General features: G+C 39.6%; 1 protein-coding gene across 1 annotated transcript in view; it reads left to right on the top strand.

Annotated features, from left to right (window-relative positions):
- Positions 1–13,305, top strand: part of SLC36A3 (solute carrier family 36 member 3) — a 29,216-nt gene extending 15,911 nt beyond the window's left edge. Inside the window, exons 6-11 of the mRNA XM_039836643.1 lie at positions 820–904; positions 2,047–2,265; positions 4,209–4,307; positions 4,691–4,857; positions 7,454–7,623; positions 10,611–13,305. Coding sequence (XP_039692577.1) covers positions 820–904; positions 2,047–2,265; positions 4,209–4,307; positions 4,691–4,857; positions 7,454–7,623; positions 10,611–10,879 — 1,009 coding nt within the window. The 3' untranslated portion in view covers positions 10,880–13,305. The remainder of the gene's footprint in view (positions 1–819; positions 905–2,046; positions 2,266–4,208; positions 4,308–4,690; positions 4,858–7,453; positions 7,624–10,610) is intronic.
- The last annotated feature ends 242 nt before the right edge of the window (positions 13,306–13,547 follow it).

The following is a 13,547-nucleotide window of genomic DNA, read 5'->3' as shown; positions in this document are numbered from 1 at the left end:
TACCAAGAGAGGAATGTATGTTTGCAATGGAGCAGGCTGGCAGTCGCCATCACAGTGGAACCACAGGACATCATGTTGCTCCCAATAAGATGAAAAGGAGTAAAAAATATCACCTTGGCATGCTTGCCAAAGTGCTTATCTGAAGTTAATCATGAGGAACTTATCATACAGTCCACATGTGGGACATTCTGCGTGACAACTGGCCTGGGCTCTTCCCAGAAACCTAATGTCATGGAAAACAAAAAATGGCAGATGTCTATGGGGTCGTTCTACATGAAAAAAGACTAAAGAGACACGGCCAAATGCAATACATAAACTTTGATTAGATCCTGAATCAAAAAAATGAAAACTGCTATAAAAGATATTTTGGAGATAAGGTTATTTAAAAAAATATGGACTGTATATTTGAGGATATTGAAGTTTATTTTGTGGATATCATAGTCTTAAGAAGAGTATGCTGAGATATTTAGGGTTGAAGTGTTTTACCTGCAATTGACTTTCAAATGGTTCTGAAAAACACTGTGTGTGTGTGTGTGTGTGTGTGTGTGTGTGTGTGTGTGTGTGTAGCGTGTGTTTATGAATATGTATATACATACATATTAGGGCCAAAAGTTAACAATTGGTGTATCTAGTTAAAAGGTGTATGGATTTTAATTATACTAATCTTTCAACTTTTTCTGTGGGCTTGAAGTTTTTCAAAAGAAAAAAGTGGGGAAATATTAAAAATAATAACAGAAATAATTGTTTCAAAAAATTAAAATAACTGCATTTAAAAAAATAACTTTTCTCCCTCCATCTGCTTCTTCTTTTCCTTCTCAGGTACATTGTCAGTTTCTTGCTAATCATCACCCAACTGGGCTTCTGCAGTGTTTATTTTATGTTTATAGCAGACAATTTACAACAGGTAAATAAATCTTCAGGGCAGAGTGGTAGACAAGCAGACCTCCTGCTGCTAGGGCTGCATTCGCAGAAATATAGTATTGAGATCATGGGAGGAGATGACTAAATTTCTACCCCCTGATCAGACTACTCTTGAGAGTTTTCTCAGTCTTGGAATGACTTTTAAAAAAGATCTTAGTCTGCAGCCCAATCCCGTCTGATCTCGGAAGCTAAACGGGGTCGGGCTTGGTTAGTACTTGGATGGGAGACCACCTAGGAAGACCAGGTGCTGTAGGTGTAAAAAATTAAAAAATAAGGGACTGTAAGTTGACAAGGTCCTTGCAATCTGTGAGGTCAACCAAGGGTTGCCTTGCCTAAAAAAGAGAAAAAAAAAAATCTTAGAGAAGCCAAAGCAACACATGAGAAGAGAAACCAGCATGACGAGGGAGTCTTATAATTATGTTCAATCAGAAATAATTCGGGATTTTTAGCCTTAAAAATGTTGGTGAATTTACTTTGGGTATCTCAGGGTTATCATATAGAAGATGACTAAATGTAAAGCAAACGAGCTACAATCTTGCCCTCATTGCATCCCTAATAGGCATTACAAATCAATCATAACCTTCTTTCTTGACTTCATGGAATAGAGGGAGTGTATTTGTTTTTGTACACTCAAACAGCCATCCTATGGCAAGTATTATAGATGGAATATTTAAATATACAGATTTTGCTCAATAGTCAGAGCTTTCTAGCTTTTAGGGCTCTCTAAAGTTGAAGAAGATATTCTTGTGTAATCAACTCCCGTGCTCTGGATGTATGAAAGAAAACCATTTGATGGGGAAGAGGTGGCTGAGCTAGATGACAAAAGGACCCTTCGACCTTAAGATTTTATGATTCTAAGGGTTTCTGGTTGTCTCAGTCATGGGCACTACAGTTAGGGTTACCAGATCTGGCAAATAAAAATATATGACACCTAGTTAAATTGGAATTTCAGATAAGCAGCAAAAAGAAATTTTTTTTTTTACTGTGTTATGTCCTGTGTAATATTTGGGACACATATTTCCTAAAAAGTTATCTGTTTATTATCTTAAATTGAAACTTAACTGTGCATCCTGTGTTTAATTCTGCAACCCTAACTGCACTGTCCTTCATTATGCTCTGCATCAGATGGTGGAAGAAGCCCACATGGTCTCCAACAGCTGTCACCCCAGGAAGATCCTGGTGCTGACCCCCATCCTGGACATTCGCTTCTACATGCTGACCATCCTGCCTTTCCTGATCCTGCTGGTGTTTATCCAGAACCTGAAGTTGCTATCCATCTTCTCAACACTGGCCAACATCACCACCCTAGGGAGCATGGCTCTGATCTTTGAGTATATCGTGCAGGTCTGTGCCTGAAACCACCAAAGAAAGGGGGTCTGTGTTCAAGGCTTTTGAGACACTTGGGGAGGGTTATTATCATTATGGGCAGGTAAAGGTAAGGAAGGTGACCCACTGTTCTGAGCAGCCCCTGCTAAGGTGATATCTGTGACAGCTTTTGTCTCACAATCTATAAAAGCGAACTGTGGTCATCATCATCATTATCATCATCATACTACATAACGATGAGTCATTCAATAGACAGTTACTGAAAACCTTCTGTGATCCAGATATTGTGCAAAGGCCTGGGGATTCAGTGGTAAGTAAAACTGATAGGGTGTCCACTTTCATGGAGTTTACATTCACTCGAGGAGACAAACTTGGATCAAATAATCAACAAAAATTGTAACAGAGATAGGTGGATAAGGCATACATGGGTGATAAAGGAATTTGACTTACTTGATGCCAAGTTCTTTACATATATTAACTCATTGAATCTTCACAATAATACTATTTTGGAAGTACTACCTTTATCCTCTGTTTATAGACAAAGAAACTGATAAACAGAAAGCAATTTTTCTATTCCGGTCAGTTTGCCTCCCAAGCCCATGCTATGCTATTGTGACAGGCCCTGAAATTCCACCATTATGGTTTCATTACTTTGAAAGTCATTATGGTTGTATTAGTTTCCTATTGCTGCTGTAACAAATTACCACAAATTTAGTGGCTTCACACAGTACAAATTTATCTTACAATTTTGGAGGTCTCACTATATATTTTTTTCTGGAGACTTGCAGGGAAAATTTGTTTTCCTGTCTTTTCCAGCTCCTAGAGCCTTCCCAACCCACGTGCCTTGCCTCGTCTTCAAAGCCAACAATGTCAGGCCGAGGCTTTCTCATGCTATCATCTCTCTCGGGTTCTCTTCTGATACTCTCTTCCATTTTTAAAGACCCTTGTGATTACATTGGGCCCATCCAGATAATCCAAGATAATCTCCTTACTTTAAATTCAGCTGATTAGCAACCTTAATTCAGTCTGAACATTTAATTCTCCTTTGCCATATGTAACATAACATAGTCATAGGTTCCAGGGATTAGGACGTGCACACTATTCTGCCCATCCCAGGAGTCTATTAAAATCATTGTTCCCTCTAGACTTGTGATAATTGCTGTACCAGTTAGTAGACTGCACAGCTCTGAGATAAATGATAGGAAAGACGCATTAGAGAACTGGAAAACAGAAGCCCTGGATTCTTATCTGCACTGTGCCACTAACTTGGAGAGTGGCCTCAGGTAATTCCCCTCCCCTCCCTCGGTCCCATTCTCCCCACATGTAAAGATGAGAGGGCTCTCCATGGCCAAAAGGTAAAAACAACCCAAATGCCCATTCACAGATGAACGGATAAACAAATCTGGTAAATACATACAATGGAATATTATTCAGCCTTAAAAAAGTAATGAAATTCTGATCTATGCTACAACATGGATCAATCTTAAAGACAATATGCTAAATGAAATAGCCAGTCACAAAAAGATAAATATCATATGATCTCACTTATATGAGGTACCTAGAATAGTCAAAGTCATAGAGACAGAAAGTACAATAGGGGTTGCCAGGGGGCTGGATAATGGGGAGTTATTATTTCATGGGTACAGAATTTCAATTTGGGATGATGAAAAAGTTCTGTAGATGGATGGTGGTGATGGTTGCACAACAAGGTGAATGTGCTTAAAACCATTGAACTGTACTCTTAAAAATGGTTAAAATTGTAAATTTTATGCTATGTATTTTATCACAGTAAAAATAATAACTTTTTAAAAGATGAGCCGACTGACGAAGCTCTATACATCTCATGGGTGCTCCTAACACCGGCTCTGTTGATGTCAGGTGCGGCCCAGCTTTCTTCCAGGCAAAGATTCGGGATGATTTCTATGACATGGTGAAGCCAGTGCCCTTCTCCTTCCTTTCAGGGGATTCCAGATCCCAGCAACCTACCCTTGATGGCAAGCTGGGAGACCTTTTTGCTATTCTTCGGTACAGCCATCTTCACGTTTGAAGGAGTCGGTATGGTAAGATTAATGCGGGGTTTGAGTGACTTGTCCCTAGTGCTCTCTAGGGAAGCCAGCCATTGCCTCAGATGACTAAATAATAGTATTTATGAAAAGTGAAGATTATGATCTTGTCCCAGTGAAAGGGAAAGTCAGGACCCATTCACAGGGCACCAACTGTCCCAGGTACCATACTAAGCTTTGAAGACTGAATGAGAATTTATTCATTAGCCCAGATGGAAGAGTGTACTGTTGGCAGTAGAAAGCATGGAGGGAAATGAAAGGGGGTGTGGCCAGGTGGAGAGGCCTCTTCCCCGACCCAGGGCCACCTGAAGGATGTCTGTGCTAATGAGGAACCTGCTCCTTTGCAGGTTCTTTCTTTCATAACCTCCTTTCACCGCCAGGTCCTGCCTCTCAAAAACCAGATGAAGCATCCACAGCAGTTTTCTTTTGTTCTGTACTTGGGGATGTCCCTTATCATCATCCTCTACGTCTGCCTAGGGACCCTCGGCTACATGAAGTTTGGATCGAGCACCCAGGCCAGCATCACTCTCAACTTGCCCAATTGCTGGTACGTCCCTGCCTGCCTGGGGTAGGGAGAGGAGAGTCATGAGATCTGAGACTCAGTGACAAAATATGGCATCCCTTGGGTTATCATAGCACATTTAACTGCTAATACTTGTATTATAATAACAGGTAAATTTGATAATCCAGACAGTCCTATGAGTTAGCCCTAGGAGTTAGCATGATTATTATCACTTCCATTTAATAGGTGAGGAAATTGATATTTGGAGAGGTATGTAACTGTCCCAACTCCCACTATTCGTGAGAAGCTGAAACTTGAAACTCAGTCTGTCTGACTCTACAGTTCAAAGGCCCTAAAACAGGAATGGCCTGGAGTGTTGGGGAAGCAGAAACAGCAACAACAGAAAGTATAACTTCAGGGTAATGATTGAGGTTGCACTACTACTTGGGCCCCCAATTCCAGAAATGGACCTAGGCTGCCATGGCTATGCCCCCATTGGAATTTGGTCTGGACTTCTTGCAGTCATTCATTCATTCATTCATTTATTTACTTGTTTATTCATTCATCCAAGAAACATTTTTGGAGGCTGGCACATAGCATTCATTGAGCGTTAGCCGTTCTCATTATTCTGGAAGTATTGGATGCATCGTGATTAAGCAGTCAGTAGAGCCACTAGTTTAAGAGCACAGATTCTAAAGCTAAGTAATGAGATTTATATTCTGGTTCTTATATGACCTTGAACAAGCTGCCCAATCTTGAAGATTTTATTTCCATCCTCTATAAAATGAGGGTAATACTAATGCCGATTTGTATCAGTCAGGGTAGACTAGGTTACAGTCTAGTAATAACTCCAAAATCTCAATAGCTGAATAAACACAAGTGCTTAAAAATATGCTCATGCTGCATGTCCCATTAGGGATAACTGAGGCTCAGTTCTGTACCATCCCCAATCCAGGGCCCAGAATGATGGAACAGCCACTCCCTAAAATGTTGCTGGTTGCCATGCAGGGAGTACACAAATCACACCCTCTACCATAAAGCTGTGAAAGCATACATCTCTTGTGCTCACACTTCATCAGTCAAAGCAAACCACATGGCCACACCTCACTCCAAGGGGCAGGGAAGTGTGCTTGGAAGAACTGGAAGTATTTGTTGAACAGCCCAGATGACTTCCACGTTGTCTCAGGGAGCGATTGTGAGGATTAATTGGTTTAATATACATAAAATGCTTAGAAAAGTGTCTGGCACATAGTAAGCAGTTGTTGAGTGTTAGCTATTATCATGGTTATGTGTCCCCACAGCCTGGGCATTTTGGGGTGAGTAGGATGGTGTGGCATTCATTTCCCACAAGGTCACAGCTGCAAAATGAGAAAAATATTACCAGCCTCACCCTCTCACTGTGTTGTGGTAATGACTAGATGAAATAATAAATGTGGAATTTCTTTGAAGTTGCGACTTAATTTATACAAATCAGATGTCATCTTAATAGGCCATTCTTATTCTGGGCAATTCAGGCCACCACTAGCTACCTTGGGTAGGGTGCTTTTCTTTCTGGGGCCTCAGCCAGAAAACGTGGGCGTTAGGTGCCATGAGGATTTCACACCTGCTCTGAACTTGGCTGGTCATGAGAGGCCTTAAAGAATGGATAAACAGATAACCCTTCCCACAAAGAAAAAGACCAACAATCCAAGGGGGAAAAATGGCCACGGGCACACAGTTCACAGACAAATCCCCAAAATGGCATTTTATACATTTGAAAAGATGCTGTTTGCCTCATAATAACAGAAGTGCCAATTTTTAAAAACCCAATGGCAAACAGCAGCATGTGTTCACACACTGTTTTGGCAAGGATGTGGGGAACAGGCCCTCTAATACGGGCAATATGTCAACAGCTATCACAATTTTAAATTACATATACTTTTACTCAGCATTTTTACTTCTAGGGTTACAATACTATATGTAGATATATGTTCAAGAATGTTTTTTGCAACATTGTTTAATGGCAAAAGACTAGAAATAATTTATCCATTAATTGAGGACTGATTAAAAAATTATAATATATCTATGCAATTGTAATACCAAGCAGCTGTTAAATAGAAGAGCCAAATCTATGTGTACTGATAGGCAACAATCTCCAAGAAATATTTAATTATCAAAAATGGAGCTCAATGATATGTAGAGGATGCTACCGTGGGTGTGCGTGAGTGTGTGCGTGAATGCGCGCCTACATTCAGTATAAGCTTGTATTATCCACCGATTATTTCCGGAAGGGCTACAGGAAAACTGTTAGTGGGATCGTCTGTGGAAGGAAGAACTGGAGACGGGAATCAAGGGTGGAAGAGAGGCTTTTCACTGTGTGACTTGCGTACTATGACTTTTACTCTACGCGGATACATTTTTAAATCTAAAAGAAAAAAGGCTCCGATTTCTGAGCCACAGGCCTGTTGAATCAGAATCTCCAGGAATGTGTACTTTCAATAAGTTTCCTAGGCGGCTCTGATGGTGGGTCGGGCCTGAGTTAATGAAAGTTAGCCAGTTCTATAACTCAGTGACAAGTACCAGCTTCTGAGCAGTAAATGAGTCCTGCATGGTTCCACCCAGGAGCCATGTCACATTTCACATCCTATCCATCTGTCGGCAGGTTGTACCAGTCAGTCAAGTTGATGTACTCTATTGGCATCTTCTTCACCTACGCCCTCCAGTTCCACGTCCCAGCTGAGATCATCATCCCAATCGTCATCTCCCAGGTGTCAGAGAGCTGGGCACTGTTTGCAGACCTGTCTGTCCGCACAGCCTTGGTCTGTCTGACCTGTGAGTATGATAAAAGGGTACTTCTTGCCCAAAGCTGTGGCTGGGAACCACACTGGCATCTACCCCAATACCACTGGCTTTGCCATTTGCCTTTTTCATAAGCATGGGCAAGATACTTTACCTATGAACCTCAACTTTTCACCTGAAAAATGGGCTTAACAGAACTACCACATAGTAAATGTTCCACTAATCTCTATTGCCTATGCACAGAAAGTATACATTGGCTTTTTATGAGAGAAAGAAGAATCATTCATTCAGTAGCACTCCTATATGCCTCCTGCATGCCAAGCTCAATACTGACATTATCTATACTTATGACAGCCTAGCAATGTAATGTTACCAATTGAGGAAACTGGCCCAGAGAAATGAAATGACATGCTCAAATCAAATAGCTGCTAAGTGCCAGAGCTGGAATTTGAATGCAGGTCTGTGTTTTCCATTGTGCCATATTTCTTCCTATCAGAAATTAAGGTCAAGTCCCCTATCATAAAGCACCATTTAACTGTAGGGAAAAACCTTAAGGAGCTGATCTGTTAAGGTCGTGGAAAAGATAATTTTTTGAGTGTGCTCCTCTCCCTTTCACCCTCCTTCCCTTTCTTCCTTCCCTCATGCTTCCTTCCATTCATGTATTCACTCATTCATTTACATTAGGAGCTATGGTAGATGTTTTGGAAACATTATTAACAGAGTTGAGGAATTGTTTCTCTGAAGCATGTCCAGAGAAAGAAGACCGGAAAAGGTATCCCATGAGGAGTGAGGGAAAAAACTAGGGATGTTCTTGGGGGGAGTGGGGGCTTGGGGAACTTCTATATCTGTCCTCCACCACCCATGGGATTATCGTGAAAGAGAAAGAGCAAATTGAGTCTTAAAGATGCCACGAGTCAAAGAGCAAATTGAGTCTTAAAGACGCCGGAATCCATTTCAGTTTGGGGTCAGGAGAAACTGTAACTCTTGGAGCAGTCCAGGGGAAGAACAGGCTATATTAGATGTTACACTTCATGTAACTGAAGTTTCATCAGCAGAAACAGCAAACCTGTTTGACTTAAAGTATTTCAGAGTTCCTGGTCTGTACCAAGACATCAGAAGCCTATAAATATGTTGTTTTGAGATCTTTCCTAATAGGAAGGGTGTAAGTTGAAAAGGAAAAAAAAAAAAAACAAAAAAACAGTAGTTCAGGCCTCTTGGGAACAGGGAAGTCATCACCTGAGACGGCTGACCTAATAACATGTCCTGCTTCGGGTATGTGCTAAATGAACACTTCCTCCTCCCTAATCCGCCTGTCAATTCCGTTATCCTTCATTCATTCAACAATCATTTGCTGAGTACCTACTATGTGCTTGACATTGTGCTAGACACTAGGGACACAATAACGAATAATGAAGGAGACATGGCTCCTGCCCTCATGAGGCTTACGGTTGAGTGGGAAATATATGCAAAAAACTTATTACAGCACATTGTGATGAGTGTGAAGATGGGATGTAAAGATGTACCATCTGATGGTTAAGAATGTAAGAAGAGGAAAAACCCTAGGAGAATATTACAGGTCCTATAACTTAGCCTACCTGGGTCAGGTCAGGGAGTCCTCTCCAGTGGAGTGATATTTCAGTGAAGACCTCAAAGATAAGTCGTAGGTAGATGGAGGAGTGAAGAGTGTACCATGTGTAGGGAGCAGGCTCTGCAGAGATCCGAGGCAGGTACCTACGTCTGGCCTCTTTAGAGAATGAAAAGCAGTGGGGAGTGATGAAACATGAGCCAGAGGATTTGGCAGGGCCCAAGTCCTATGGGACCTTGTGCTAAGGCAATCAGGCCATGGGGAGCCATGGAAGAGCTCTGAGCAGTGAGTCGACTTAACCGGATCTGACCCTCCTCTTGTCTACCCTGCATTAGAGCTTCCTTGAACATATCTTCCCTGCCCCATCACTGTGAGCTCTCCTGGAGAACAGACACTGATTTTTTTCTGTACATGCTCCAGTATGCAATTTATTAAACATGCTGTGGATGGGGACCATCCCATCAGAGGAGTGATGGACTCTCAACTATGAGAGTCTATATGAGTCTCTCTCATTCTCTGATTGGATATGTTGGAACTATTTCAGAAAGAGGTGATGTTTTCTTCAAGATCCAGCAAGCTAGTAAGGGTGCTTTCTAGAACATATTTTTCCTAATGTGTTCATAGGAAAATCAAATGATTGTCTAAAGTTGAATCACATAAGTTATATATTTATTCATTCAATCATTATCGAAATTGTACTCTTCCTGGAAAATCCATGATATATGTTCATCATATATATAAAAGATGAAGATTTGAGTGTTTACAGAAGAGATAGGAAATGAGCAGCTGAATTCCGTCTTTATGTTTTATGTCCTCCTTAATTATCTATGTCCTTCTAAGAGTAGGAAAACAAGTGGTTGAGATTCTTACAGCAACGAGCTATCTCATTATTTAACTGTCCTTGCTTCTAGACAGTGGCTATATTATAGGTATTAGTACAAATGCACTGCAGATTTAGTGTCTGGGTAAGACTGAAGCATTTGTTGAGTACCTAAGGTATACCAAGTTCTTTCATATAAATGAGAGGCAGCAGAATAGAGTGGAAAGGGCCTTAGATTGGGCATTTCAATGGATTCTCAGCTCTCTGTGACCTAGGGCACGTCCAGTTCCCTCTAGAGCTCTAGATTTTCCCATCCCTACAATGAGAAGGTTGTAACAGATAAGTGGTAGAGGGGCCTTTCCAATAAATATTATAGGTGAAAAACCCAAAAGAGAAAACATAAAAGGAGAGCATCTATATTGGTGGTTAAAACAGAGGTGGGAGCCCAGAGCCACAGGGCCCAACCCACTGCTCAAGTCTGCAGTGGGCTTCTTTCCTACCTCTCCAAAATGGCTGATCAGGCATCTGTGGAATTATAAGAATCCAAATAAATGGTTTATTTCTGAGCTCCCTTCTTGCAAGAACATTCAGCGATTCTAAATTCTGTCCCCACAGGTGTCTCAGCCATCCTCATCCCACGCCTGGACCTGGTCATTTCCCTGGTGGGCTCTGTGAGCAGCAGTGCCCTGGCCCTCATCATCCCACCCCTCCTGGAGCTCATCACCTTTTACCCTGAAGACATGAGCTGCGTCACCATTGCAAAGGACATCATGATCAGCATCCTGGGCCTTTTAGGGTGTGTATTTGGAACATACCAAGCCCTCTATGAGCTGATACAACCCATCAACCATTCCATAGCCAACTCCACAGGTGTCTATGCATAATTATCTAATTTTTTCTAATAGTTCTCCCTTCCTCCCATCCCCAGTTTAACTTTCACTGTGGCTGTTATATACATTCATCAAACCCCAACATCTCTATATTAATTAGCGACTTTTTTATCTTTCCAAGAGAAATGTAGGTGACGCAAGTCAGTACTGCTACCTCTCAGGCTGTGTCTTTGTTGGTTTCATTTAATGGGAAAAGGGATGCTATTTACCCATGATATCCCTGGAAACAAAGACCAAGCATAAATGTAAATACAAAAGTAATTGTTTTCTCTATTTGGCAGTAGCTTCTCTTAACACAACAGATTTAGAAAAGTGTATGTTCGGGAAGGGGGTTTTCTATTTAGATATTCTTCTAAGTAGAAGAGTCACAGACAGAACAGAAATAGAACTTAGCAGTAATTTTGTCTAACCATTGGCTCTACCTCTGATTTCCTATGAGATCTTGGGCAAGTTCTTCTCTCTCCCTGTGTCAATTTTCTCATCTATGAAATGAAGGATTGGACTGATTGGTTATTAAGAGCTCTTCCAGCTCTGACATCCTGAAAGTAAAAAAAGAAAAAGAAAAAAGAAAAAAATTATCCTTTAACCACATGTGTGAAAACTGAGTACTTTCCATCAGCAAGTTACCGGTACTATTGCCTTGGAGATATGGGCATAGGGCATATCAGAGGTAGGTTAAGGGATAAAAACAAATCTCTTAATGATCTTTCATCATTATGGTAATTTCTCTACCTAAAAGGACATCATCTATCTATCAACATTTTTCCTTCTCTAGTAACTTAAAGCCACTTAGAGCTGATTTAGATTAATGGGGCTGAGAAGTTTGTGTGGTAGAAATGGCTTTCATCCATTGCAAGGACTACTGACCTACCTTAAAAAATAATATTTAAAAAATAACAATAATAATATTTAGTTTTAGAAAGAGTTTTGAAAAACAGATAATATTATACTCTGCAGATAGGAATATACATTGTTATGTTTTTTCTAAAGGACAGTTTTACAATACATAAGTCTTAAAATGTGTAGCTTTCTGACCCACTCAGTTCACTTCTAGAAATTTATCCTAAAAATCTTTTGTGTTTGCAAAAATTTATGCAGAATAAGTGTGTATTGTTTATAACAGTAAAAAATTGGAAACAAACATCCAACATTATGTTAAATTATGATTCATCCAGAACAAAATGCTGCTATGCTCCCAAACATTGCAAAAATGCATCTATTGATATGCAAATATATTTGTGGTTTATCAGTGGAAGAAAGTGGGTTAAAAACACTATGTGAACCAAAACTAGGCAAAGACATTACAAGAAAGTAAAGCTTCAGACCAAAATCTTTCATGAACATAGATGCAAAAATTCTATAAACAGTTTTAGCAAATCAAATTCAACAATATATGAAAAGGATTATACGTCATGATCAAGTGGGATTTAACACAGGCTGGTTTAATAGTTGAAAATCAATGTAATTCACCATATTAATAAACTAAAAAGAAAAAATATACGACCATCTCAATAGACACAGAAAAGAAGTTGGCAAAATCCAATGTCTATTCCTAATGTAAAACTCCCAGCAACCAGGAATAGATGAGAACTTCCACAGAGGGTAAAGAGCATCTATGAAAAACCTATAGCTAACATCATACTCAGTAGGAAAGACTGATGCTTTCTCTGTAAGATCAGAAACAAAATAGAGATGTCCATCAGTACTTCTATTTAATATTGTACAAGATTCCTAGACAGTGAAATTAGGCAAGAAAAAGAAACAAAAAGCATCCAGACTGGAAAGGAAGTAAAACTGTTTTCATATGAAAATGACATGATTATCAATGTAGAAAATCCAATGGAATCTACAAAACTATTATAATTGCATTTACAAAGCTTCAGGATACAAAGTCAATATACACAATCCAACTGTATTTATATTAGCTGAGAACAATCAGGATGTACACTTACAATAGCATCAAAAATATGCAATAATTGGGGATATATCTGATGAAAGATATGAAACACTTGTACACTAAAGACTGTATAATATGTTGCTAAAAGAAATTAAGACCTAAATAAGTGGAGAGATACACCTTGTTCGTGGCTCAGAAGACTCATTATAGCTAAAATGTCAATTCCTGCCTAATTCATAGGCTCTTTATACATATAAATTGACCAGCCTATTTGAAAATTCATATGGAAATGTAAAAGACCTAGAATAGCCAAAACATCTTTGAAAAAGAAGAACAAAGTTGGAGGGCTAACACTGATTTCAAGAATTATAACAAAGTTATAGTAATCAAAACTACATGGTATTGGTGCCAAGATAGACAAATAGATCAATGGGCCAGAATAGACAGTCCAGAAATAAACTCTACTCGTATGGGGCAACAGATTTTTAAGAAAGATACAGAGGCAAAGTAGTGGAGAAAAGATCACCTTTTTAAAAAATAGTACTGCAAAAGTTGGCTATCCACATAAAAAAAAAAAAATCAGATCCATACTTATCATATATTAAAAAATCAACTCAAAATGGACCTTAGACCTAAATGTAAAACTTAGAACTATAAAATTTGGTGACCTCAGGTTAGGCAAAGATTTCTTAGATACAACACCAATAGCACAATGTATATTAAGAAAATATTAACCCTTTGTCTATGATATATGCTTGTCTTCTT

The sequence above is a fragment of the Pteropus medius genome, unplaced genomic scaffold (genome assembly GCF_902729225.1).
Source record: "Pteropus medius unplaced genomic scaffold, Ma_sr-lr_union100, whole genome shotgun sequence".
Lineage (NCBI taxonomy): Eukaryota > Metazoa > Chordata > Mammalia > Chiroptera > Pteropodidae > Pteropus > Pteropus medius.
The sequence above is the reverse complement of the archived record's forward strand: the minus strand, read 5'-3'. Positions and strand labels throughout refer to the sequence as shown.